The sequence below is a fragment of the Centrocercus urophasianus genome, unplaced genomic scaffold (genome assembly GCF_019232065.1).
Source record: "Centrocercus urophasianus isolate 14NV4802_14NV808 unplaced genomic scaffold, USGS_Curo_1.0 seq_11, whole genome shotgun sequence".
Classification (NCBI taxonomy): Eukaryota; Metazoa; Chordata; class Aves; order Galliformes; family Phasianidae; genus Centrocercus; species Centrocercus urophasianus.
In genome coordinates, this window is record NW_024884253.1 from 56,720,378 (window position 1) to 56,748,073 (window position 27,696).

Below are 27,696 nucleotides of genomic sequence, written 5' to 3' on the forward strand. Positions count from 1 at the left end.
CAGGTATGCTACTTTCCACACTGTGATACGAAGATCATAGACAAAAAATAATCAGAAAATAAATTAATGAATGACAGAACTCTGGTTAATATTTGTTATAAACTGGAGAAGTGCCTTAGAGGAGGATAACAGGCTTCTAATTTGTTTTCAGAGGTTATCAGTTGTGAAAACAAAGTACAGCCAGCAATGTAAGAGACTTAATTTTATTTGTGCCAAATGCAATTTGATTCATATGTTTAAAGAAATGTTTATGCTCTGTGTAAGACTGCCACTGAATAAGGCCAGCCCAACTTTCTGTGATTCTATTGTTCTGAAGACAGACACACAGCTGTAGTACTGACAGAGTGACTCACATGCACAACCAAAAGGTTCCTCATCATGGAAGTGGTTGGAAAACGTATTATCTCCTGCTTTAGTACTTTCACTCTGGGTTTCTTCAACAGCATGGCAGTGAAATAGCCATCTACATTACCTGGAGAGGAACAGGCAAATAAAAGGTCATGGACATCTGCCACAGGATAAAGTTAAAGCTCTTCCACAGATCTCATTATTATCATCTGGGAGAAAAATTCTAGTTTGCAAGATGTACAAAATGATTACTCAGAAGTTTCTTAACAGTGGTGTGAATTTGTTTTTAATACAAATGTTTAAGCAACTACTCATCTGTGGTGCTTTTTGGGATAATTTTGCTATAGTTTTTCAAAACGTGGGAAAAAAATATAAATACATAAAAGACCATTGGTCAAGCAAACCTTTCACAGGAGTAATTTGCATCCAACTATATGGTGGTAGTAAAATAGAGCAAGTAATTTAAATGTTTCCTTCGTCATCTTAGTCTTTTCAGTTGCTACAGGAGGTCAAAGCTTTTGGCAAGGAAGACAGAACAAAACTGTACTTGTTTTTTCCAGTTTCTGTCTTAAGAAATTGAGGTTTACTTCGTACCTGGAATAATGGTGTAACTGCCTGCTCTCCTCTGCAGAATACACAGATATGGTGGGATAACCTCCTGTAAAAACACGACATCTGGGCTGTATCTGAAATCAGCAAAACAAGTTTTGATGTTAGCTACTTCAAAAGGTAACAATATTACACTCTGATGTCAAACACAACAGGGTCAGAGATTTCAGGTGCATTTTTTCCTTATCTTCCTAGATATCTTAGGATCCTCACTAATGATATATAGTAGCACGTAGACATACCACTGATGCTGAAGCAGAAAACAATGACTATTATGGGCACAGTACCAACATGGCAATAAAACTCCCTACTTCCTTTAGACTTGAAAACATTTGCATAATTTTCAATTATCACATATGCAAGGAAATTTAACTTCAACAGCTGAAAAGCAGCTTTGGATCATACTATGCCACAGATAAGATTTCTAGGAAATTCTACCCTCCATCTCATTCCTTTACAACAGATCCGTCTCAGCTAATCTGCCATTCGTCAATGCCAAGCTCCTTAGAGCTATGCCACCAGTAACAGCACATGTGGGGTAGGACTCCTGAAAGTCTCTTTTATAGCTGCCCTTTTTTGTTACACTGCTGAATAGACCTTCTCTAAGCAGTCAGAGGACAAATTTCATAGAATCACAGAATGGTTTGGGTTGGAAGGGCTCTCAAAGCCCACCCACCCCACCCTGTGCCCTGGGCAGGGCTGCCCCCCACCAGCTCAGCTGCCCAGGGCCCCATCCAGTCTGGCCTTGAGCCCCTCCAGGATGGGGCACCACAGCTTCTCCAGGCAGCTGTGCCAGCGCCTCACCGCTCTCTAAGAACTTCTTCTTAACATCTAACTTAATCTCATTCTCTTTCAGTTTAAAGCCATTCCCCCTTGTCCAATCACTATTAGACTGTGTAAAAAGTCACCTTCTTGCTTATAAGTTCACTTCTACAGGAAAAAAAAAAAAAAAAATCAACACATCATTAAAAATCAAGAAAAAAAATCAATTTAGTTAAGAGTTTCTGCTGGGCTCAGAAGAACCAATTAACATTTGTTTAAATGTTAATTATTTTTAATTTACAATTTAATTTACACTGATAAATTACCATATTAAGACACACCAATTTATGTAATTATCAAATTAATCATAAGAGTATTAACAGGAAGCTTCAAATGGTACAACTATAAAAGTCAATCACAGATACTACTGCTTTCATATTAGCTTGCACATTATCATCCTTCATAGATAAATAACAGTACTGGCAAGGGCTCCATTTTTCAAATAACAAATCAAACAAAGAATGCTGGTGGTCCTCCAAATGCTCCAGAATTAAGTCACTCATACCAGCAGACTGAAGCAAACAAGCTTCTTGCATTTTCACCCTCTTCTCCTGTACAGGATGGAAGTGTGAAGCATGCTCCTGACACAGGCATAAAACTTGATGTAAGCAATACTGTTCGTTACCAAAAGATTTTTAGTCACTGCAAAGTCTTTAACTTGAAATGCTGCACAAGCTCACACCTCCTCCAATCAGTCTTAAGATTTGTACGATGACTTCATTACTGCATCTAATTTGAAGATAATTTGGACATGAAGATTTTTTCATTATCTAAAATGAGAAGCTCACTTTAAGGTGGGTACATAACAATACAAAGACAATGCCATGCTTACAATGTCAGGTAAGAACAGACACCTCTAGCTCGCTCCTGCAGATTTCCCAGGTCCAGCCCATCAATGTTCCAGGTTATCAGCGAGAAGCTACTGTCATCATCTTGTTGCTTGGAGCCTGCACTGCTGCTGCTGGTATTACTTGCAGTTTCATCTGCTGTGAGGTCAATACTAAAGAGACATTGTTTGTCATCATGAATAATATTATTCTTACTGTATTTGCCTCTCTTATCTTCTAAAATACAATGTTTTACACCCATCACAATTTACAACCATATAAAACTTTCCCAACAAGTAAATTAATATGAAGTGATCTCTTATTGCAATTCAGAAGATCAGTAACTTTAACCACATGGAGCCTTTTCTTCCTCTTCCTTATAGATACAAAATAACATCTTCCATTCCAAATTAAAATTAACTGGATGGCAAGCAACTCTATCCAATGCACCTGAGGAATTCATTTCTTTCACCGTGCCAGGGGCAGACTGTGCATGTAAAATCTGCAAACATTCTCCATCATACCAGAAACAAAGACTGCAGTCAAGCCCTTGTTTTTATGAGCCCATCCTCATAATGCAGCTGAGGTTTCTGAGCTCCCCTTGGGCAAGGGCAAACTCGAAAAAACCATGCAACAAGATAGTCATTTTCTTGGGGAATATTCACCCCAAACTGCACTTCAGAAAAGCACCATCAAGGTACAAGTGCCCAATCCAGTCACTGCCAGGGGACTAAGTCTCTAAAGAGGACTCTACCAATGAAGCATGGCCCAAAGAAAATTCCTTTAGTAAAGTGAGAATGTAAAACAAATGATGTTCAATAGTATACCTAAGTCTGTTTCAGCTGCTGGGATACTGCAGTTTGATAATATCTATTCCCTGGTATTGTGCAGTCTAGAGAAGAGGAGGCTTGGGGCAGACCTTATCACTCTCTACCATGACCTGAAAGGAAGTTGTGGCAAGGTGGGGGTCAGCCTCTTCTCCCAGGTAACAGTGATAGGATGAGAGTGATGGTCTCAAGTTGTGCCAGGGGAGGTTCAGGTAGGATATTAGGAAAATTTTCTTCTCTGAAACAGAGGAGAGGCAGTGGCACAGGCTGCCCAGGGAGGTGGTGAGGTCACCAACTCTTGAGGTGTTCAAAAACCATGTGAATGTAGCTCTAAGAAACATGATTAGTGGGCATGGTGGGGGTGGGATGACCTTAGAGATCTTTTCCATCCCAAAGCTTTTATGCTTCCTAGAACACAGTACTGTTTTCTTATGTCTTACTGAACTAATAGTACAAGATTACACTGCCACACAAGTCCCAGCCAACCATGAGATGTGCAACCACAGAGCTGAGCAGCAGCTTGCTAAAAGCACGCTGGGAAGCCAAACACCCTGCAGCAAAACATTAGCACATAGTTGCACTCTTCTCTCACCAGGAAGCCCACAGAGCCCTACCTGTACACCCTGCTCAAGGTAGAAACCACAGTGCAAAGACAACAGGGGAGAAAAGAGAAAGTTTTCCACTCAGAGAGTGGTGACACACTGGAACAGGTTGCCCAAGGAGGTTGTGGATGCCCCATCCCTGGAGGCATTCAAGGCCAGGCTGGATGTGGCTCTGGGCAGCCTGGTCTGGTGGTTGGCAACCCTGCACATAGCAGGGGGGTTGAAACTAGATGATCACTGTGGCCCTTTTCAATCCAGGCATTCTATAATCCTGTGAAAAGGTGTCTCCAGTTTGATGCAGTCATCTTCTGACTCCATCTGTGGAATGATGCCTGGTAAGATTCTTTTTTTCATACCATTACATGAAAAAAGATATATGTTCTATAGAGCCATAGAATCACACACCCACTGACCACATCCCCCAGTGCCGCATCCACACAGTTCTGAACACCCCCAGGGATGCTGGCCTCACCAGCAGCCTGTACCACTGCCTCACTGCTCCTTTGGAGAAGAAATTCCCCCTAATATCCCCCCTGAACGTCCCCGGGCACAGCTTGAGGCCTTTCCCTCTCATCCTATCACTGTCACCTGTGAGAAGAGGCCGACGTCACCTGGCTTTCGGGTCGAGCTGTTACCAAACACAGCTTGTTTTCAGCTATAAAGACCAGAGGGGCTCCTCCCCCTGACTCCCGCCAAGGGCACTCACCAGCTGCCGGACCCCGCTGAGCCCTCTCCTGCCGCCGCCGCCTGCTCGTTCATCGGCGCCTCGAAGTAAGCGTCCAGCGCCCTCTGAAACACAGAGGCAGAGTGCAGAGGAATGGCGGCCGCTCCCCTCGCCCCCCGCCGCCGGCCCTACCTCCAGGTGCCAGCCGCTGCTCGCCAAGAAGCCGCTCGCCACTGCCTCGTCGCTGCTGGTGACGGCGGCGAACTCGGAGCATAGCACTTTCCTCCGCTTGGCGAGCCGCAGTTCCTCATCCTCCTCCCCACGCCCCGCCCGCGGGGAGCGTGGCTCGGCCCGCGCCTCCAGCTCCATGGCTCTGCGGGCGGGGCGGAAGCGGGGCTGAGCCGTTCCGGGCCGCGGCGCGTCATAAGGCGCCGTGACCGGACGCCGTGATCGGGCGCCGTGATCGGGCGCAGTGACCGGGATGGGCAGCGTGCGCGCCACGGTGGAGAGCATGCGAGATGGCTTGAAGAACTTAGTGAAGTCGCAGGACTTCGACAGGGTGCTTGGCAAGGTAGGGCGGGCTGACGAGTCCCTGCTCCCCTAGGGCGGTGGGAAATAGGAATAGTGTGCGTAACGCTTCCTTCGTAATGCCGATGGCCAAGGTCGCTTTTAGGGTTATGAAGCGTTGAAATGTTGTTACTGCTCTCTGCTTAAAAATAAAAACGAGTGCCCATCATAACAGATACCTTGAAGTTATGCTGAAAAAGCAAACGTGTCACGGGTCTGCGAGCTGCCAGCAAGGCTCAGTGTTAAGAAATGTGGTGGTCTGGGGCTGCTCTGCAGTCACAGAGTTATAGAAGTGATATTACAGTAAGGTGATGCTACAGTACAATTAAAACATGGTTAAAATGGTGTTACTATGTCTATTACATATGGTAGTGCAGCTGATGTGTTCTCCCACAAAGCAGTTTCAGGGCCTTCATTACGTTTTGCAGAGCCAGGGTTCTGGTTCTGGTGTTACTTGTCTGTGTGTGCGTGGAACCCTGCTGTGCAGAGATGAAGTGAATGCCTCTGAGCAAACAGCCCTACCAGAACCTTTGTTTTTTGAGTTAGAGGAGTAAAACTGAGAGCAGAAGCAGTATTTTCCTTGTCAGCTCCATCACTCGATGCTTAAAGAAAGTAACTGTTTTCAAAGGGGAAGGTCTAGACTGGATGCAAGGAAAAAGTTGTTTACAGTAAGAGTGATGAGGCACTGGAGCAAGTTGCCCAGAAGGGCTGTAGATGCCCTGTCCCTGGAGACACTCGAGGTCAGGCTGGATGAGGCTCTGAGTAACTTCATCTAGCTGTAGGTGTCCCTGTTCGTTGCAGGGGAGTTGAACTAGATGGCCATTAACAGTCCTTCCCAACTCAAACGATTCTATGAAAGAAACTATCATTGTGTTTCCCCTAGACATTTTGGTCTTATGTATAGAAAGTATAATGCTGTAGGAAGCTCATAGAGTTGTAAAGAGTCCATTAGTTATAATGACTTCAGTCAGTTCCTACTGACATCTTCACCCTGCTAATTCTACTCTTCTTGCACCTTAAAATTCCATTAGTTGGATAATGGGTGCAGCACTCAGCTAAAAAAGGTAACTTGCTGTAATTCAGCCTAGAGAGGCAAGCTTCTTACCTTTTCTGGGGGGAAATGCTGTGATTTGTTCTGAAACCCCCTTCTAGAAGCAGAAAGCTATTAAATCATAGTTTTGTTTGAATTTCAAGCATCTGCTGTTGTCGTAACCAGCTGAGTAGATGTGGGGAGAGCAACGGATGTTGTGTACCTTGATTTCAGCAATGCATTTGACACTTTAACATCCTTATAGGTAAACTTAAGAAGTGTGGGATAGACAAGTGGACAGCCAAGTGGGAGAGCTGGCTGACTCACTGTGGCCTTCCAATATTTAAAAGGAGTTCATAAACATGAGGGAAATCGACTTTTTACGAGGGTAGATAGTAAAAGAGCAAGGGGGCATGCTTTTAAAATAAGGGAGATGTAGATTAGATGTCAGGGGGAAGTTTTTTAGTCAGAGTGGTCAGGTGCTGGAACAGGTTGCCCAGAGAGGTTGTGGATGCCTCATCTCTGGTGGTGTTAGGGCCAGGCTGTGTGGGGCCCTGGGCGAAATGATCTAGTACTTGGTGTAGTGGCTGGCGACTCTACCTGTGGCAGGGGATTGGAACTTGATGATCCTTGAGATCCCTTCCAACCCACGCCATTCTATGGTTCTACGACTGACAGAGCTCACTCAGAGAGTAGTGATCAGTACAGAGTCTGGTTGGAGGCCTGCAGCTACTGGTTTTCCTTAGGGGTCGGTACTTGGTCTGGTCTTATACAACAGCTTAATCAGTGACCTGGATGAAAGGATAATGAGACCTGGACTGGCTGGAGAGCTGGGTACAGAGGAACCTGATGAGGTTCAACAAGAGCAAGTGCAGAGTCCTACACCTGGGGAGGAATGACAGTAAGGTTAAGGGCTGACCTTCTGGAGAGGAGCTCTGCAGAGAGGGATCAAGGGGGTCCTGGTGGACAGCAGGTTGGCCATGAACAAGCAGTGTGCCCACATGACCAAGAAGGCCAATGGTATCCTGGGGTGTGAGCAAAACAGCATGGCCAGCAAGTTAAGGGAGGTGATCCTCCCTCTAGTCTGCCCTGTTGAGGCCACATCTGGAGAACTGTATCTAGTTCTGGGCTCTCCGGTTCAAAAAAATACAGGGAACTTCTAGAGAGTCCAGTGGAGGGCTGCAAAGATGATTAAGAGCTTGGAGCATTCTCCCATACAAGTAGAGGCTGAGAGAGCTGGGCCTGTTCAGCCTGGAGGCTGAGAGGGAATCATATCAATACTTTATAAATATCTGGAGGGTGAGGCCAGGCTCTTTTCAGTGGTCCCAGCAACAAGATAAGGAGCAAGAGGCACATGCTGGAACATGGAAAGTTCCATATGAACGTGAGGAAAAACTTCTTTACTTTGAGAGTGACAGAACAATGGAACAGGTTGTGGAGTCTCGTCCCCTGAAATGTTCAAATTCCTCCTGGACGGTTTCCTGTGCACCTACAGTAGAGAAATTGCTTTAGCAGGGGGTTGGTCTAGATGATCTCCAGAGGTCCCTTCCAGTCCCTAAGATCCTGTGATTCTGGGAGCTACTTGAAGCTTTTCTTACTTGAGATTCCTTTCCTGTTCTGGAGAGGACAGATTTTAGGCTGAGACTTTTCAGCTCTAGCATCAGAGGAATTTTCTGATTTAATTCCAATGTAGTATCCACATAGGGCTTAACAACTGTGGGTTTTAAGCCCATTCTCAAAAGTGGTGCATCGCAGATGTGACTGGGAGCTGAAGCAGCTCACTGAGATACATGGGAGGACAGGCACAGAGGCTTTGGAGATGTACAGATCAGCAGCTCAAACTGTGTACGTCCTAGAAGCGTTCAAGTACCTGACTACTGCTGTCAGGGGAGAAGGCAGCAAGTGTCAGATGAGAGACTAGATGCCATCCTTGCTGATAGATTGAAATGCTGTCTAAAGGCAGTGGAAGCTATCATCTGCTGCCAGTGTCAGGCATTGGGAAAAGATCCTAATTGCAAATTGTCTGAAACAGTGTATTGCAGCGTGGTTGTTCCCCATGTGCTTGGGATCTTCATTGGTCAGGGTGCTATTTTTACACTGGGACATTGCCTCAGTGGTTTCCCCTTTTTTTTTTTTTTTTTTTCCATTTGAAGTTGGACTGAGTACTCAGTTACCACTTATCTTGCTATCATATCAGGGAGTTTAACTGGAATTGTGCTCTTGTTGTGCTCATTATAACTAAGTGGTGGTGAAACTGGAGACATTTCAATCTTAAGAATAAAGAGAATAAGTCAGTCCAGTTGAAATTGTATGGAAACACTGAAATTAAAAAAACAACAACAACAACAAAAAAGACAAAAAAAAACCCACACCCACAATTCTTTGAGATAACAAATCAGAAAAAAAATAGTAGGAATTACTGTAAATATTATGTCCATATTTCACTTATGGCAGTCTAAATGTTCTTCAAAGTATTTGCTAAAGCATAAGTATATATATAGTACTTACCCCAGGTCTGCATCTGTCTTCAGAATTTGAATGTAGTGCTACTAAATGCAGAGACTAGAGTAAAATAATTTAAGCAATTGAAATGCAATAACATCTTGGTCTCAAAAATCCAGCTGCTTTTGTTGATTACATGGGGAAGTGTAGTTCCACAAATGCTCTGTGATTTTCTGTGTAACACCTTTCTATGTAACACCTATTGAAGTGGTACATAAATTATGGTGCTGTAGTACATTATGATTCAGTGTTGGATAATTGTGCCCAGGAATGCAAATTTCAGTTCATGTAGGCCGATGGGATTAGCTCAAAGTTTATGGAAACATCTAATGTGACAGTTAAATTACTATGTTTTATGTCTTTCCATCTGTTTCATGAGTCCGAAATACTCCTTTCAGCTTGATTCAGGGCAGCACCTGGAGTTGTCAGTAAGCTCTTTATTCCATTTTTGGTTATACAGGTGAAACTTCTTTCTGCAAGTCCAGGAAAAGTTGTGTGTGAATTGAAAGTGGAGGAGGAACATACCAACAAACATGGCACGTTACATGGAGGTTTGACAGCCACGCTTGTGGATGTGATATCAACAGTTGCACTGATATACACAGAAAGAGGAGTGCCTGGGGTCAGTGTGGACATGAACATCACGTAGGTATCTTCCACTGTGCCTAGCAGAGCTTACTAACTTTTCTGCCCTGACAAGGTATTGACTCTGTTATACTTCCCTTATGTGTTGTCTGTCTGCTGTAAAAAGGTGTCTGAAGTCTTGTTTTTAATAAACTAAGCTGTGGGTGGAGGGAAGCATATCTGAGGATATTGCCAGTTGGCTGCAAAATTTGAGTCAGTTTTTATGTATTATGTGCATTGTTACCCATTCGTTCGTAGAATGTTAAAGGGGTGCTACATGGTAAATTTTAGTGTTACACAATTGGCTTATTTCTTTGCTTGGGCAGATTTGTTAGTGTCCTCAAATAGCAAAATCTAGGCCAAAGAGCTTTCAATAAACCCTTTTTCAGTGTTAGTCCAAGATTAAATAAGGAAACATTTTAGCTCTGTGTTGCACTCAGAGGATAAACTAAAAATTGAGTCAGAATTTCTCACTGACAGAAGATTCCTTTACTCTAGAGTGTTCGATTGAGAATAGTTCTTCCTGTAATGCAATTTTTAAATAGTACCTTAAAAAAAAAAAAATAGTCTGAAACCTTTGCTGTTACAGCTTGTCAGCTTTGCTTCATTACTTCCACTGAAGAGATTATGACTACTAAAGTAGTCCTACTTGAAATAACTAGTACTGAGCACTACAAATCTTGGAGAAATAACTCACCAAAAAAAAAGTAGGGAAGTATGTAGGGAGTGATCTGTATCTTTACCAGATGCTTTCCTTTCTCCCAGTGCCTTCTGATTTTCCACTGACACTGTGATGACCAGGAAATTTCTGGAAATAAAAACTTGAAATGCACATAAGATTAATTGCCTTGCAGCAGTGTAGTGAGAGATTAACATTTTAATTATTTACACCATCCTCATGGTGTAAATGCCTGCTCAATTTTAAAAAGCTAAAATCTCAATATTCTCTGGAGATGATCCAAAATAATCAAGTAGCATAGAGTTTAGGAAATATGAGGGTCAAAAAAACCTTTAAGTATTGCAGTGGAGTACTGCTTGCAATGACAATTGATATTGGATATCAAATATAGCTATAGTCCATTTTGTTTTCCTTTAGAGGAAGGATCTTTTTTAAAAGCTATCATGAAAAAGCTATTTCAGTAATGCAGTGAACAGGGAGAAACAGAAGGCTTATTTATTTAACTCACAAGAGGATCAGCAGCCTCTGGGAGGCTGAGACCCTGCCCCCCTGAAAACTAATGTTGCTTGTGCAACAGCAGTATGAGACATGATCAACATGGTGTTGTGCATAAAAACGGTCTGGTTGATGAAGTTCTGTATCCAGCACTTACACAGTCTCCTATGCAAACATATGAGTAGCATTCCCTTACCTCAGGTCAGGGCTGGATCACATTCCTCCTGATTCTTTCCCAGCTTTCTGTGGTAAAACTTCTTAATTCCTGGACAGTGTGTTTTCAGAACACACCCACACACTTATGTAAATAAAACAAAAAGTCATGTAATGAATGGAAATGGAGTTAAACCAGGGAAGTCTTGAAAGCCTCCCAAATTTCTGTGGCTTTTCTCTGTCCAGGCTCTGAGAAGCAGTTAACCTGTGATTACATTCTACACAGAAATGACTGAAATCCTGGATATGTTACTCGCAGAGATATTCTGCAGAAACCAGCCAGACTGGTTTAGAAAGGCCACAAGGAGCCTGCGGTGGCTAGAATAGGACTTGGAGGTGAGCTTGTATCAGATTTTCAGTACCTAATTCTTCCTGGTCCAAAAAGGACTTCTTGGGAGAACCACGTGAGGGGTTTCTTTCTATCCTCCATTTCTTCAGAGAATGCTGTACCAAACTACCACTGCAGTACTCTGGAGGAGTTCAAGGATTTGAAGCAGCAGGGATTTTCAAGCAGGCAGTTATAAGTATATGTGACTATTACTTGGTTTTGCTTAATTCCATTTATGATAATCTAAAATGAAGAAATAGCCTTGGATTTGTGCTTTGCACAGACCCTTACTTGTTTGTTTTGTTCTTTGTTTAAGATATACCTCAGCTGCTAAAATTGGAGAAGAAGTACTGATTACGGCTCAGATTTTGAAGCAAGGAAGAAATCTTGCATTTGCCAGTGTGGATCTAACAAATAAGGCAACAGGAAAGTTAATTGCACAAGGCAGACATACAAAGTATATGGGATAGTAATGCAACAGATTTCAAAAACAACAACATTGGGTTAAGAATCCCATCTGGAACAATCTTTTCACACAATGACAATCTCCACACTTTTGATTGTATAACATGAATTGCTCTCTGTTCTGTGATAAATGAACCAATTTATTACCATCAAAATGGTTAAAAGCCTAAAATTATTGGGATGAAAAACAACACAATAGCATAAGAAAGCATCTGTTTGGACTTTGAGGGTCAATGTAACAAAGAAAAAGGTTTTGGAACAGCAGTATGGTTTACTAGCATGACAGTGTTAAAGGATCTGGTATTTGTTTTTGCTGTGATGTAGGCATGTGAGTAAGCAGTCCACCCTCCAGGCTTATGACTATTGCATTCACACACTACACTGTATGCTTACTAACTGTTCTGTAGGAGGATGGTGAAGGGTTCTTGTGAGCAACTAGTTTCATGTTAGGGAAAGTGTGAAGCAAGATAATACAAAGCATAATTCACTGCTACTGTAACACATTCAAATCTTTTCAATAAAGCTTTCTGAAACTACCTTTTTAAAGGCTTTTATCTCTTTGTTTTAAATAAAGGCTTGTTAGGACAGAGTGGCTGAGAGTGGGTGCAGTGGAACAGGCATACACCAGTTCACCCAAGAAATTTATTTTCTCATTGATTCTCTTTGTGAATGTTCAGCTTCAGTATGAGAGCTTTCCAACTCTTAACTAAAATTATGTCTATATTTGTTTCAAAAAATCAACAGAGGAGACTCAGAAGTGTGTGAAAGGGATTTCTAAAAGTCTTGTGTCAGGCTCAAAATTGAAGGCTGTGACACATGTTGAATGTGACAGAGAATACTGTTTCATCAGCTAAGACTCATCTCCTCTTGCACTGCTGTTGACAGGTTTAACAGCTTTCCTTAAACAGCCTTGCAGAGGATCACCTGTCATCTACCACACTGCAAGAAAAAATAGCAATGGCCAATGCACAGTGCAAGTTTTTATAAACCATGCCCTTAGTTTTGCTCCAGTGGAAGATGTGAAATTAGCATACAGTGATGAAGTGCAAGCTCAGTCTTCGGTGATTTCAGCTTTGTGACTGAATATACATTCCATGCATTTCAAACTTTTTTGTGCATTCTCAGTGAATATATGGTATCACCTGTTCATGCAGACCAATTACCATCTGTTTTGATTATTATCAGAAGCAAGAGAGAGGGTTAAGAATGACAGAGGCAGTGAAGTTGAGTGCTAAAAGATTCAGACACACTTCAGTTAGCTGCATGCCTGAGCAACTCTGCAGTTGTGTAATTATCCCAGTGCAATTTAACACCTTTCCTCCATCAAAACTGGTTGCCTCAGTTAAATGGTCTCATTCTATCACGTAGCATTCATCATATCTACATAATCGCAATTGAAAAGTGTCTAGGCAAATTAAGAATAGCAAACTTCAACAAGTAAACAGTATCCTTGTGTTCCTATTCAAGCCTAGCAAGGACAGTTGCAGGCTGAGAGGGAAATCTTCCTGAAATTACAAGTGAATTCTTTTCTCCCTTGTAACAGAACAGTCTGTCATAAGGTACACAGTATTTCAGTGCTGCCTAATTAATAAGAGGGACATCACTAACACACTGACCAGTTGTTTTAGAAGCAGTTCATTAAAATCATTAATTTAAGACATCCTTGTCTGTTAGCCCTCCATCAGCAACAGCGCTGATAATTTATTTCACAAAATAACAGAGTTTAAGGCCTTTGAAGGAATTGTTACCATTAAGATTGCTTACTTTGGGATAAGGTGTCAAACTTCAATTCTGCAGTGTTCTTTTGCTGCTTCCGCTCTAAACCTGCCTGTTAGAAAATCTGCATCTTATTCTAGCTAAGTCTGAAAGCAAAGAATGAGAAATAATTAGCATAATAATGATGAATAGCACGTGATTCCAGCTGGCATCAGAACAAGCAGATCTCCTGTGGGGTTGACCTGGTTCTATCACTGCAGATTTAGGCATCATCCCCTTACAAGCAAATAAAGTGACAAGCATCACAAGACGGTCTCATCGTATTTGTATAAGAAATCACATATCCAGTAGCTGACACTGGTAACCATCGTACCTTACAGATGACACTGTCCATCCCGTACTGTGGAGTTCATTGGTGGTTTTTGTTCTCCAACACATCAAACACCTACACAATTTCCTACATGTCTAAAGATCTGTCCTTTCACAGGATCAAATTTTAAATAGCGGAATGACACATGGAACAGTTCATCTTTATCTTTGAAAGCAACTGCAGCTTCCTACTGTATGCAATATATTGGCCAGCTAACTGTTTCATGCTGGTTTCACATTATTACTGGCTGTTGCATCAATACATTCAGACTGACACCTGAATATTTGTGCCATGGTGGAACTCTGCATAACAGATCCCTTGGAAAAATAAGGAATCAACATCGAATCATTCCTCCCAGTATTTAAAACCAAGAGCCCAGATGCTAAGCAGAACAAAAACCAATTGTAGCCAAGGTGCTGTGAGGAGGGTTTTGTCATTAAGGATTCCAGCTCTCGGTTAGAGGCAACTTCTCAGTGGTAAACTGAATAGAAGGGAGAATAAGGAAGTTAAACCTGTTTCAGCAGTACCCATCAGGACTCATTGCTGGTTTTTCAGTTGAAGCCACCTGCCACAAGGGGCTGAACACCTTCACCCAGGCTTCTCTACCAATTTGAGTTAGTTGGTTTACAACTCTCAAACTGGCAAGCCACTTAAAGGAAACACGGGAAGGGGATGGAATTAGAATTAGGCTGTTAAGTAACTGTTCTGAACAGCAGCTAAATTCTGTTCTGCTGCATTGACTGGCTCTCAGCCACTGCCAGGAGATGTGTAAGAACTTCTGCTTGCATTTTACCATTAGCCATTTCACAACTCTGTTCTGTCTGCAGAAATCATCTGATCAGTAGAAACAGAAACCCCCAAACCTCTCTGTTACCTCACTCTCCATGTGTATGGAGAAAGAGGGGCTCTGATTCCTGTTTCATTCCTTAAGAGTTCAGGGACAACATGCTGAGTTACTGCCTTCATGATCTTGTAGTGCATTCACTGAATGACTGCCATTACTAAATCCCATGGGCCCAAGTAGCCACAGCTGAGGGACACTGCACTACATGCAGTTCTCATTTAATGACAGCAAGTTACCTGGAAGCTCTTACCAAAAGGAAAGCACTGGCTATCCTGAAAACTCCCACTGCTGCTTGCTGAAACACTACTACCTGGGCTGTATCACTGCAGAAGGAGGCTGTATTTTTAACACTCTTCTCCTTAAAACAAACAGTAATTGCTCACATAGTTTTTCAGGAGCCCAGAAAAGCAGCTTGTAGAGCAGATGCCGTAGGCTCAGCATGGCTTTAGCATACAGCAATTGTGCTCAAATTACAAGCCCTTCCCATATCTAAATACTCTTCAAGCAGAAAAACTAGGTCATAGATATCTTCAGCCCTAAAAAGCATTTCAGTCAGTCATGCAAAAATTACACTTGCCTATCACTTGCTCTGCAGGTTAACTGAAGCAAGCTGATTTCTCTATCCCCATGCATTATCTGTGAGGGACATTCTGTTTCATATACGCTGCAAGGAAAAAAAAAACAAAACAAAAAAAACACAAAGTAGACCCCCCCGAGGTGTAGATGGAACTGTAGCTTTCATAGTATTCTATTTGCCTCAAAACTTTAGCAGACAAACTTTCTCATCTTTGTAAAATTTGATTATAGCTGTCTCTTATTACTTAATTCCAGAAAGCTTTCCCATAATCTGTAAGCTTATGCAGTTTCTGTACTTTCTGCTTTCCCTAACTGCAAAGCTGAAAACAGAAGCAGCTTTTCTAGTCTAATGCTAGAGAATAAGTAAATTTATGCCATGTCTGTGCTTACACACATGAAACGGGCAGTCTACAAATTCCTGACTTCAGTAACTTTCATACTACTGACACAGGAGCTTTAAAACAATCACAGGCAGGAACTTCAAAACAATCTTAAATGAATCTCCTAGCAGGGCATTCAAATAATCTCAGAGAATCTTTTGAGAAGCAAAAAACCCCAAAACAACTAAAAAGACCACTTTTCATGCAACCCTCAGAGTCAGACTTAATATGAAACAGATTTCATTAACTACACATAACTTACTGACTCAGCAAATGACAAGCACAACACTGTTCTCCTGGCAGCAAAACAGGAATAGGCAAGGAAACCTGTAGAGTCTACAAAAGGGGAGTGCTTACAATATGCAGTTCACAGTTTGGTTTCTAAGCTGCAAGAGCACAAACTGAACACAAGCCCTCACAGCCTGGAAAGGCAACCATATTTTGGGATCACGATGCATCAAAAGCAACATGGTCAGAAAGGAGAGGAAGGTGATCCTGCCCCTCTACTCTGTACTGGGAAGACCTCACCTGGAGCACTGTATCCAGATGTGAGTCCTCAGTACAGGAGAGACATGGAGACGCCTTCATGTATTCACACACATCCCCAGAGAAAAAAGTAATTAGGCTCACACAAACTACGCTTTGTAAGCATGAATACTGTGAGATTAAACCTACATTTTGAAGAACCCTATCAAGTCATTATGACAGAGGGCCTGAAACCATAAGCAAGGTATTGATTTCATTGATTCCAAAGGTGCTTTTCTTTTGCTACAGAAGCTAACAGAATAATGCTGACATTAGAAGATCCATTAAGAGTACAGTAACATCAAGCTCGATCCTTTTCCTCTGAAGTCATCCTACAGGCAGAGGAAGTTGCCTTCTAAAGATGCCCAATGATATGAACTCCTATACAATGAGATTTTCATCCTCTTGAGTCCATTGTTTCCCTTTATCTTGACTACTTACAGAAGGCAGAAGTGCATCAACTCCATCTGACAGCACAGCAAAAAATATATTTGTTAGCTGTGTGGAACACATCACTTACCAGAATCAGTATTACACATCTACATTCTTCTCCCACAAAAGCATAATTGCATTTAACTCTGGGATCATCATTACAAAGAACAAACAACCAGTGCATCTTCTGCAACCCATACAAGACTCTCAAAGCAACTAAACTGAATTCATTTCTCTATGTATGATAGAAGATTATAAATTAAGGATCATGCCAGGGTTGACACTGTACAAACTGTACAAATCCAACTAGGCCAGCATTGAAAGTTTTTGTTGCTGTTGTTTTTTGAAGTTGTTTTAGTGACTTCTTGCATCAGGAACTTGAAGATGTTTGCTTCACTAATCAAGGTAACTACACTCTTACAGGCATGAAGATGGCATAATTAGTTGGGAAACTAAGCACTACCTGCAGATACGTTGGTTGGCATTTTATACAGCAGAAATTGCAATATGATTTCTTTGTGAGGCATGCAGCTTTCAGGCAGTGTTTTTCTGGACTGTTCCAGTTTAACCTGTAGGATATTACGACCAAAGAACTAAAAATACCCATGTAGCATGCCAGTGATTCTGTGATTTCCAACAGCTGCTTTGCCATAGTAAACATTTTCCCTGTTTACTGAAAAGAAAACCTTTGTATTTTTTTTTTAGCACTTGCAAAGGTGACATTGTCAAAAGGTAAGACACTGGTAAAGCTCACAGGATTTCCATGAATTAACACAGTTGTCTTTCACCTAATTTATTTAAGTTCCAATTTTTTTTTCCAATTTCAAACAAAAGCTAAATACAAGTTTTAAACAGGTAAGCACTAGCTTTATCCAAAGGGAGCAGGCTTATACAGTTTTACTCCAGTAAAGTACTCAACCCTTAATCAAAACCTTCTTTGTCATCGAAACTATACAGTAGTCTTTCTTTTATCATTGCACAATCTTAATGTTCTGTCAGAACCAACTTTTGACACTCCAAACACTATCTTACATTGTTTTATAACGTCTATTCCAAAAGAAAAAACCTCAACAGGTTTTCCATAAGAAATGTTTTAGAAACCAGTATTTCCTGCACAGTTCACCAGCAAGTCTACAAGTCTCAACTCTCAAGAAAAAATAATCCTCTACCAACATTGTTTCTGCAGCTATTATTTTATTTTACTTTTAGCTGCTTTAGCGACTTCAGACTCCAGGTCTGCCTCATCTGTATAAATGCATCCAACTCAAAAGAATACTTTCATACAGTTATACAGCAACTTGGGGAAAGAGATCCAAAATGAAAGTGCCAGTAAACTCATACATGGCCCAGCAAAAGAAAAAAAAAAAAAGGCAAGAGATGCCTACACATTAAATGAGATGCTTTTTTTCCTTGCTTTAAAAGAAGAGAAAAATCTTTCCCACGTTTACCTCCTATTGTAATAGCCACTTTTCTGTTCATTAACATGAATCTGATAGTGCTCTTTGATACAATCATTAACAGCTAAGCTGTAAGGCTTTTAAACCCTTTACATTCACTTCTCACCCTCCAAACACTGATGGTTAACACAGATGTTAGGGGACATGACCAGCACAAATGGGAACACCACCACAAATGATCACCTTGTGCTTTCAGATACATTTCAGTGTACAGTCCCTTCGTTTCACATTTTAGTAAGATGCTGATGCAGTGCAGAAGTATGCAAAGCATCCTCTCTTTCACAAGGTCCATGCAGAAAACAACTAAAAAAATTTTAAAGTTCTGAGATACAAATGACAAAAAAAAATCCAGGATGATCAAGTTTCACAATGCATAGTGTTCTGAACATGAGTCCGTTTTCTTCTAAATCCTGAAAGAATAAAGTGGTGAGGAAAGTGAAAATTCACTGCTGCATTCTGTGATCTTCCCCATTTTGCTGGCCAGTACCTTACTCTGGCATGTAAGGACGGAGGTGATCCTCTATGGTACCAACCGTCCAGTGAGTGAGCTGCTCCTGTGGCAGGTACAGGCAGATGCTGCATAACTTGAAGATCGTAGCTTTGTTTTTTGGAGTCTACAGGCAAAGAAAACGCAAAGAAAAGCAATTAAACATGCAAGTCAACTCAGGACTAACAGGCAGACACTCAGTGCATTTAATAGCACATCTGTGGCAGAAAACAAATTTAAAAGCCACTGTCTTTCACGCAATCTAAACAAAAAACTCTGAATACCTAAAAATCTTCTCATTATTTTGTTCATTTTCCCCTCCAACCATTTTGGTAACATCACACAAACTCAGCCAATACTTTAATATCTCCAAAATACTTCAGTCTATTTCAGAACTTTATGTTTTTGTATTAAAAATTACAGAACTGTGCAGCCAGATCTCTGCCCTGTAAATAGCTCGTGCATGCGCAAATGCTATTTATAGCATGCTTCCTCTAAGAGCTGAAACGCAAGCACGAACGCACAATCAGTTTTTCCACATGGATATTTTGCAATACAAGTCACTAACATTCCTGAGAAGAAAAAGCATTTGATGAGTAAGACACTCCTAAAACACAATTTGGGTAGCACGGAAAATAAGGGACAGAGTAAGTTTACCTGCAAGTGCTGTCTGTCAATGAAGAGAAACACTGACTGGGTAGGGTTGTTGACAACAATTCCAGTCTTGTCCTTTCGGCTCAGAACATGCAGAAACTGTTTTTCATAGTCACCATGATGAAACTCAAACTTGGCCTGCATTGTGTGAGGAAGGGAAATATTTACCCAGCTAAAAATGCAAGTATTATCAATTAATTTCACTCAATCTGGGGCTTTACAACCCACTGGTGTTTCTTTCCTTTTCTCATCTGAGAAAAAAAAAATCAGGAACCTCAGCAACCAGCACACACTTTAGTCTTGGCACAGAAGTTAAACTGCCTGGACTCATTCCAATGGCATTTATAATTCAAACCAAGGTGCAACTCTAACTGCCTACATAAGAAAAAAAAAATCAGCTTATTCTAGCAGAACATCTGTGCATCAGCTGTACAGCACATTTCTGTCAATAACTCACTACTGCAACTGAAGTTACTTTGAAGTGTTGGAAATTTGTTTGTTTCAAGGCAAAACTACAATGCAATAATCCCACCTATTTCAGATCTGCTGCCATTTACAAAATACAGCAACTCAGGGGCACTCACAGAACCTTAATGACATATGTAGATAAAGATTACACTGCAGTGAGAAGAGTCATGTTGAATTAGTTACTAGAAACACTAAGACTACGAATCTGTCTATATACGCCAGTTGGAAAGATTCTTCGTGCTAAGATCACACTTCACAAAGCAGATCTCAGAAGACTGTTGTATAAATAAATCCAACTGGAACGCTTTGTAACATGCACAGAAGTCACAGACCTTATCACGGTTAAGCAAAGATAGTATTAAGCCTTCCCATCTTCCTCCTGCCTAGTCCCTTCTTCCCTACCCCAGATACATAACTTAAGGTAAAAACAATACCTGAACAGGCCTAAAGGGTTCATCAGATCCCTTCCACCGAGAAAACAGGAGACAGACTATCTTCTCAATGTCATTACGAGGCCAAAGAATGAAGTCCATCTCCTGGGTACAGCCGATCACATCCTGCAAATGATAGTCCTGTACTTAAGAGTCTCTCCATTAGTAGGAGATACTGATAAGCAGCTTGTCTATACAGGCTTATAATTAAAAGGTGATTCTTATTATCTTGTTTGTGTGGGTTTTTTTCCCTCATTAGTTTGACACAAAACAACTATAATTCTCCTCACCCTCCAGTGAGTTTTAAGTATCCAGTTAATGTAAGTTCCAGCTTCAGGAAAACTATCATTCCTAGGAAAGGTTATTTGCTTTCCAGTATTCACCTAACAAAACCATTTAGTTCTATGTATATAGTTGTGTCAGTATGTACCCATTAACAAAGGCCAGCAAAAAACTACCAAGGCATATTTCAGTGAGACACGTTAAAATAAAGCACAAGCACTGCACATTTAAGAAGAATTTCAGAAAGCATGTGCTAAGTTCTATGATGGTTAAGCACTGCAATAGGCTCCCCAGGGAGGTGGTTGAGTCACCATCCCTGGATTGCTTAAAAACTGTTTGGATGTGGTGCTCAGGGACGTGATGTAGCAGAGGATTAGAGTTAGGGTAGTACGGCTGGGTTGCAGTTGGACTTGATGATCTTGGAGGTCTTTTCCAACCTGAGCAATTCTAAAATTTTAAGTTACCCTTCAAACTAGACCCTACAAAAGCAACCCTTCAGAATTCTCAGGCAGCAGCAGAGGAGAAAATAGGGAAGCAGGATTAGCATCAAGATTCACAAGTAGTAGTACAAGAATTCAAAACTCAAAGTGAAACTCAGCAAGCATAAAGTATAACCCTACCCTGCGCATAGACTGGTAGCGGGGTGCATGAAGCTGTACTACATCCTTCTGCAGAAGCTCTAAGGAACTTTCCAAAGAATAGCTGGAATCCCGCACACCTCTCAGAATATTTTCTTCATAATTATTGGTCATGACTGGTATCACTTCAGACACTTCAAAAAGCGCTGACTTTTTCTTCTGCAAAAGAAAATACACATTGCATTAAGGTTACACTCTAGGTACTTGTAATTAATTTATTTCAGACTTCATAATTTTCTACTAGTATTCATGTACAAGGCCTCAGCTAGGACCTAGACACAAATCAGAGCAGAATCTGAAAATGTAGACATCTTTTGGATCAAATATCAGGAGTCTACCTAGATGCTGTTAGAACTGAACTTCCATCATGCAGAACGTGTGACGTCAGGCTGACCAAGAGTCCTCCACAAGCTTTTATTTGCCAGTCAAATAAGCCTGGTGAAGTCTTTCCACCTCGATGTTTGTTAACAGTGGGAGATTGGCTTGTTAGAACCCCACCAACTAAGAAAATCCAGTTATCACTGACTAAACTTGTATTTCTTCAGAAATAGTGGTATCTTCTACTATTGGGAGAAGAAACACAGAAGGAAAAAAGAATGAACTGTCCTGTAAATACAAGCAAGTTCACTCAGCAGTCTCATTGCAAGAGACAATACCCAGAACTATGTCATACTATAGAAAGCTGGGTTTGAACAAGAATTGATGAACAAACTGGACACAACAATTTTAAGGAATTTTTTAAATGAAGTCCAGAGAACAGTCTTCATTAGAGAGAAGCAACTTCTACCAAATGTAAAGAACTACACATTTAGTTAAACGCTTTTAGTGCTCATGTACACGCGTTTCCTTATTTTGTCTATTTAGGTGCAATTAGCTTCCATCTTCACTCAGTCAATTTGTTCAGTATGTTACTCCGAGCACCTACTTTTCCTCTCCTTCTGTAGACAGAAAAATCTTACAATTCTGGCTCTAAGTTGACATTAGAACACCAATGGGTTTCCCATTTTGGCTCACATTTACAGCCTCCAACAGCCTTCTACAAGACAGCTGAGTGAACAGACTTCCTCTTTTTCCCCCTACTTTCAGAAAAGGAAAGGCAGCTTCACATACGCCAACATCCTCAGGCCATTGCAACACTGCCTTTAACAGCCGCTCCGTTCAGCTGCCAAGTTCTCCCTCCTGCTTTAACCAGATAAGTGCAGTAGCTTTGTCAATTGCACCAATCAGGTCTCGTTTCTTAAGTGAGCCATTTCACAGCAAACAATTATACAACTCAGACCATAATAAAGCTGAATAAAGTACAGCATAACCTGTTCTTCCCCAATGCAGAAGCTACCAACTTATTTAATAATGCATTAGCACCCCCAGGATTACAGAACTACAAACAAGAAGGAAAGCCAAACTGACAACAAATAAGAGCAAGGCAAATATCAATGAGCAATAAAAAGACATAAAACATTCACAGGAACAAACTACTGATAAAAGACTTGGCTCAGCATAGTTATCTTGCACTGCAACACAGAAGCAGATAAACAAGAACCAAGTTACCTTGTCCTTGAACACAAAGGCAATGTACATCTTGAAGTCAAACTGGTCAGCTAAAGATTCTTTTTTCTTTCTAAGCTGAGCACGAAGTCTGTTCAGAGCTTGTTTCTTCCGGGAGTTTGGGTCCCCCATTTTGTTATATAGGTGGTACTAAAGCCTTTGGAAACTGTCGCTAAACTATGGGCACTTTTTCATAAGACTCAAGTACAACAGAAACAAGTCATTTTATTCCTGCTAATATGACTGAATAGATAAAAACACAAGTGCAACCCAAAACCGCACCTCAGGCAGTATTTTATGGGAATGTCATACTGGAAGGGTCAAGAAACAAAATAAGCAGTTGCCCAGCCATGGCTGGACAAGAGGTTTGACCATAAACCAAGAAAAAAAACTAAGAATTTTTAACAACAACAAAAAAAAATTTAACAGTTTGGCTGCAGGAATAAGTGGGCGAGAATGAAAAAACAAATCTTATCACAATTTATGTGTACAATAAAAAGCAACTGGCACAAACCCAATCCATGGGGGGGTTATTTTTGCTCTGCTTACAAAAAAATGAAGCTGGTATTACAAACTGTGTTTCACCCCAGCCAGATTCATGACTCTACTGATTATTATTCTCAGATTCCCACTATTGCTGTGCTGCTTTTTACCCTTCGCAACGATTACACTTGGTGGACGGCAGAGAAAAGGGTGCAAAGGAGGAGTGCGCATCCTGGGAGGTATGACATTTCTCTGCCAACAAGAACAAAATCAACTACAGACAACACAGTGCTGGTTTGAAGGGAAGCAAAGAGAAAAAACAGCAGAGTCATTTCTAACTTCATCCTGCTCATCATCGGGCACGTCACTGCCCTGAGGCTTCTGCTGCCAAAGGGAAGAGAGAGCATGACAGCCACCGATGAGAAGCGGGCAGGGGTTGAGACAGTATTATCTCACCTAGAGACTAACACCCAAACGGACACCCCAAACCCTGACTCCTTCCCAGCAGGCAAGCCCTACATCCCCCAATGCCCCACAGGCTCCCTGGGCTGCAGATCCCGGGGGATCCTTCTCTCTCTGCTGCTGCTGTGCCAGCAGAGCACTCGGCTAGCCGAGGCTGTGCATGACCAATGCTCCCTGCTTCTCCTTGAGCCTCCCTATGCAAGGCGGCAGAGGCTGTAGCAGGCAGCCCGTGCCCGGGACCTGGCACACCCACAGTAGCGCGACGCTTCCTCCTCTCACTTCATGGTCACGACTTGGAAAACATGGAGAGTTTTGCTTCCGCTTTCTTTGCCAAGCAGATTTCAGTGGCAATTTTTTTTTTTTTTTTTGGCGAGGTTTTTTTTTTTTTAAATCACAAGCCTAGGTTGTGATTTTAAACCTCCCAAACACCCTTCCCCCCAAAAAAGCAAATCCCCAATTATCAGGTTATTTTCCTTCTCTCTCCGGACATTTTGCCCCCTGAGGTGTTTGATTAGATTAGCAGGGATTTAAAGGTTGGAGGTTAGCAAATTCGTCGGACCAGGTTAAAGACAGGGGAAAAAAATTCCCCCCTCCTCTCCTTACAAAGAAAAAAAAAAAACAACAGAAAAAAAAAGGAACTCCTCCCCCAATTTCCCCCTAACTGAAGCAAGAGGCTGAGAGACTCGGACAAGAGACCAGGGCCGTGGCTCGCTCGCTACCCGCAGCCGGCGGGCGCAGGAGGGGCAGAGGAGGCGGCGCTGCTAGCAGCACGGAGAGGAGCCATGTCAAGATAAAGCCACCAAGCCGCCGAGCCCCCCCATCCCCGCCGCAGTGGACACGGTGACCGGGCCGCCCGCTCTGCCGCTGCTCAGCCCCAGCCTGGTCCCCATAGTCTAGCTCAGCGCCCCGGTGCCGGGGAGTGGGGAAATGGTGGCGGAGAGAGGAAGAGGAGAAGGAGGAAGAGGCGACGGCGGCAGCAACGGAAGGAGGAGGAGACGGCGGCGGGTCGCTGCGCTAGCGGCTCCCAAGGAGGGCGGCGGGCATAGAGGCGCCGGGAACGGCGGCGGAGGACGGCGACAGCCCGAAGGAGGACGAGGGCTCTCTTCGCCCAGGCGACCCTGGGACGTCCTCGGAGGCGACGACAGGAGCGAGCGGGAGCGCCGCGGTCTGCGTCTGGCTGTCGGCACGGGAGCGAAGAAGCAGAGCAGCCGCGCGGCAGGAGCGAGCGCTCAAAATGGCAGCGCCTGAGTCACACAGGTGCCGCCCTGCCCGCACTGCGCAGGCGTGCTCGGCAGGCGCGTACCAAGCGCTCAGGCCCGCGGGGGAAAGGGATCTGGGTGCGGGTCGGAAGGCTTCGCGGCAGCCTCGTTAGCCGAGGGCACTCGCTTCTGGAAGAAATAAAGAGGAGACAACAAATGCGGCAGGGCTCCTCCGAGCCGTAAGCACGCCGAGAAGGCGGCTCTTGCCTGCTCCTTTGTCCCCCCGGCGCCCCGTGCCGCTGCCCTCGCGCCCCACGTGCCCCTGAGGGACGAGGACCCGGATGGAGTCGGAGAACGCTGCACTCGGGCCGGGGGGAGAACCGACCCCCCCTTACAGCGCTCCCCCTCGGTGGGAGCTGCCGGAGAGAGGTGGGCTCAACGAGGCGTGTGGTGGTGTCCGTATCGAAGTGGCCGCTTTTGTTTCATCTCACTCACCGAGTGTTTGGTTCAGCTCAGAATGTGTGCACAAAGTACACTTGCACGTGTGAAAATAAGTTGACCGCGAGGCGCCAGATGGTGCCCACCTCCAACGTGGCTCTGCAGCAGCGAATGCGTGTGGCTGAGGTGCACCCTGAGGAAGGCTGCTCGCTTTTTTGTTGCCATTACGGAGACCTGAGCCTAATCCTTGAATAAAAATAGGCATTTCTATCTCCACGCTAGAAGGAAAGGTGTATGCCGCCCATCTCTTGGCTTCTCTGCCCCAGAAGAGGCAGAGGCACACAGTTCATGTTCCTAGTTGCTCTTTTCATAGGTAACGCCCATAGGTGTGGACGTAAGGGTCACATTCTATACTGTGTCCTGGCTCCTGACTGTCCATCCCTGTTTTCCACTCAGGGATATGGGGTAGAAAAGCCAAGCCTCCACCCCCCAGCACTGCCCAGAAGTAGACTGCTTCTGACAGGCCTCAGGTTTGCCTTGTGCTGAACCAGGGCTGGCAGTGACCCACTATTTCACACCTGTACCACCGCTGCAGCCAAAAAGTATGGGGTGAAGGCACCCCTTCCACATTCCCTTTGGCAGTGTCCGTGACTCATCAGAACAGAAATGGTGTTAGGAAAGATTACAAGCAGAAGGCGAGTGCAGGCACTGGCTGTCTGGGCTGATTGTGTTTCAGAGCTCACGGAGCATGGCGGTGGGCTCTCTCTGATAAACTCCAGTAAATGTCAGTCTTTTATTTCCCCTGCTGTGACTTGGCTGTGCTGGTCTCTTTTGTTCTATCTGCTTCCTGTTGGTTATTTCCCTTTGGCTCAGCAATCCTTTGCACACTTTTCCTCTGACTCCTTCCTCCTGTCTGTCTCTGGCAGGGAGCTGTCATGCCTCAGCCCTTAGTTCTCGTCCTTACCCACCACAAGCCAAGTCCTCTGAGTCAGACCTCCATCTTGCCTTCCCTGTTGCAGGCGTGACCCAGGACACTCCCCTGTTGTTCTGAACAGAGCAGAAGCAGGCTATTTTTCATCCACTTGCAGCCTGCTGTTCACTCCTCATGGCAATGCCTGTAGAAAATAACCCTGTGAGTGGAGGTAGAAGCATGGCCTCTAACCAGCAGCGCTATGCATGAGCTCTAGATTGCTGGGACTGTTTCAAAATGCCTACCTTTTTCAGCCCAGCCTTAGTGAGAGCTGTGTTTAGATTCCCCCTTGCTCAACTGAAGCAGTTTGTTTTGCTGCGCCACCCCATGCTGCGTTTTGCCCTGTGCTGCGTCCACTGCTATTCTGAGCTCTGAATCACGCTTGGCCTGTAACCCTCATTCTGACACACAACAGGCCTGGTGCAGCAGCACGGCTCTGAGGGATTGCTCTCTGAGGAACTGGCACCTTGCCCGCCTGCAGAGGAGAAAGCAAGGAGCTTTCTTCCAGCCCAGTGATTCCAGCTGCCCTCTCCATTGCCATGCTTAGCAAAGGATATTTTTCTCCTTAATCACAGGCTAGTAAAGATATCCTGACGATCTTTACACAAACTAGTAGACCAACCAGCTCAAGTGTGTTTATTTTATGGGTGAATATACACACAGAAATATCTGCCCTAATAAAGCCATGAGTAATAGCTGTCTTGTCCTACTTTTACATCACTGTGCTTCTTTTTCTCCATTGCGTGTGCAATGGTGAAGCTCATAAAGTAGAAAAAATGTAGCAGGGAAAAGAACATATCGTAAAGTAGAGAAAAACACCATTCATACAGTAGGAAAAAAAAAAAGTAGAAAAATCATACATCAACACCTTAGTTAAAATAATGCATGCTATTGGTTCAGTAACATTTCTACTGAATGGATGAGGGAGTTAAGACCTAGTGAAACAAACAGTTAAATGTTATTGATCTGCAATTTTCTTGACCAGCTAATTGTGTATTGTTATGCTTCTTTATAGTTATACAACTTTGTTTATTGTTTTTAGTTTGCTTGTTTGCTTGTTTCCAAAATCAGCATGATTTCAGATTCTAGTTCCCATTTGCAGAATTAAATGCCCCATAAACATGTGGGCAAGATTGTACTCTAATGCCTATGCTTTTGATTTCCGACTTAATAATTAGTTCTGGTTTTTTAAAAAGGTTGGACATAGATAGGAAGAGATGAGATGGAGTCTGATCTCTTTATGTTTATACCTACTATTTGCATTGTACTGGCTGCATATGTTAGAAATAGTATCAGCCCCGAGGCTGCTTGCTTCAAAAACAGAACTATGATTAATTCAGTGCCAAATGTTTATGCATCAGACAGAAATAAATTAGTATTCCTTTATAATTCATACAAGACAAATTAGTGGCAATTAAAACTCTTTCATATACTTCAGAGTGCACTCTAACTCTCTCTTTTCTGCCTTTACAGCAAACATTAGTTTCTAAGACATAACAGGAATGCTTTTTCATAGGGAAATGGCAGTGTTTCATGTGGAAAGCATTCCCTAAGCATGCTGTGGACAACTGTATATCCACCTCATAGCTATTGCTACAGCACTGAGGCTTCATTCATCTCTTCCCTGTGTCCCGCCTCTGGTCATAAAATGGATCGTACATCCTTGGGTAAGGGAGATATTGATCCTTAACTTTGGCAGAATTATACCTACTACGTTGCTAGGTTTGTTCCATCTTA

At 42.9% G+C, this 27,696-nt stretch overlaps 3 protein-coding genes across 4 annotated transcripts; 1 reads left to right on the forward strand and 2 right to left on the reverse strand.

Moving 5' to 3' along the window:
• Positions 1-187: 187 nt before the first annotated feature.
• TDP2 (tyrosyl-DNA phosphodiesterase 2) lies at positions 188-5,079 on the reverse strand. Its single transcript, XM_042809160.1, has 5 exons — positions 4,892-5,079; positions 4,742-4,824; positions 2,612-2,779; positions 943-1,034; positions 188-472 (listed from the first exon to the last, which is right to left on the reverse strand). The coding sequence occupies exons 1-5, from the start codon at positions 5,066-5,068 to the stop codon at positions 303-305; spliced, it is 690 nt and encodes a 229-aa protein (XP_042665094.1). The 5' UTR covers positions 5,069-5,079; the 3' UTR covers positions 188-302.
• A 45-nt stretch (positions 5,080-5,124) lies between these two features.
• ACOT13 (acyl-CoA thioesterase 13) lies at positions 5,125-12,138 on the forward strand. The gene is made up of 3 exons (XM_042809161.1): positions 5,125-5,270; positions 9,259-9,443; positions 11,454-12,138. The coding sequence occupies exons 1-3, from the start codon at positions 5,181-5,183 to the stop codon at positions 11,605-11,607; spliced, it is 429 nt and encodes a 142-aa protein (XP_042665095.1). The 5' UTR covers positions 5,125-5,180; the 3' UTR covers positions 11,608-12,138.
• A 5,084-nt stretch (positions 12,139-17,222) lies between these two features.
• Positions 17,223-24,544, reverse strand: CUNH6orf62 (chromosome unknown C6orf62 homolog). 2 transcript variants are annotated; one of them, XM_042809158.1, is made up of 6 exons: positions 22,411-24,544; positions 20,845-21,021; positions 19,946-20,068; positions 19,047-19,181; positions 18,390-18,516; positions 17,223-18,312 (listed from the first exon to the last, which is right to left on the reverse strand). In XM_042809158.1, exons 1-5 carry the CDS (start codon positions 22,537-22,539, stop codon positions 18,391-18,393), a joined length of 690 nt encoding a protein of 229 aa, XP_042665092.1. In that variant the 5' UTR covers positions 22,540-24,544; the 3' UTR covers positions 17,223-18,312; position 18,390. The 2 variants fall into 2 exon arrangements, with proteins under 2 accessions (XP_042665092.1, XP_042665091.1); XM_042809157.1 differs by having other exon boundaries at positions 17,223-18,516; positions 22,411-24,540.
• Between the last annotated feature and the right edge of the window lie 3,152 nt (positions 24,545-27,696).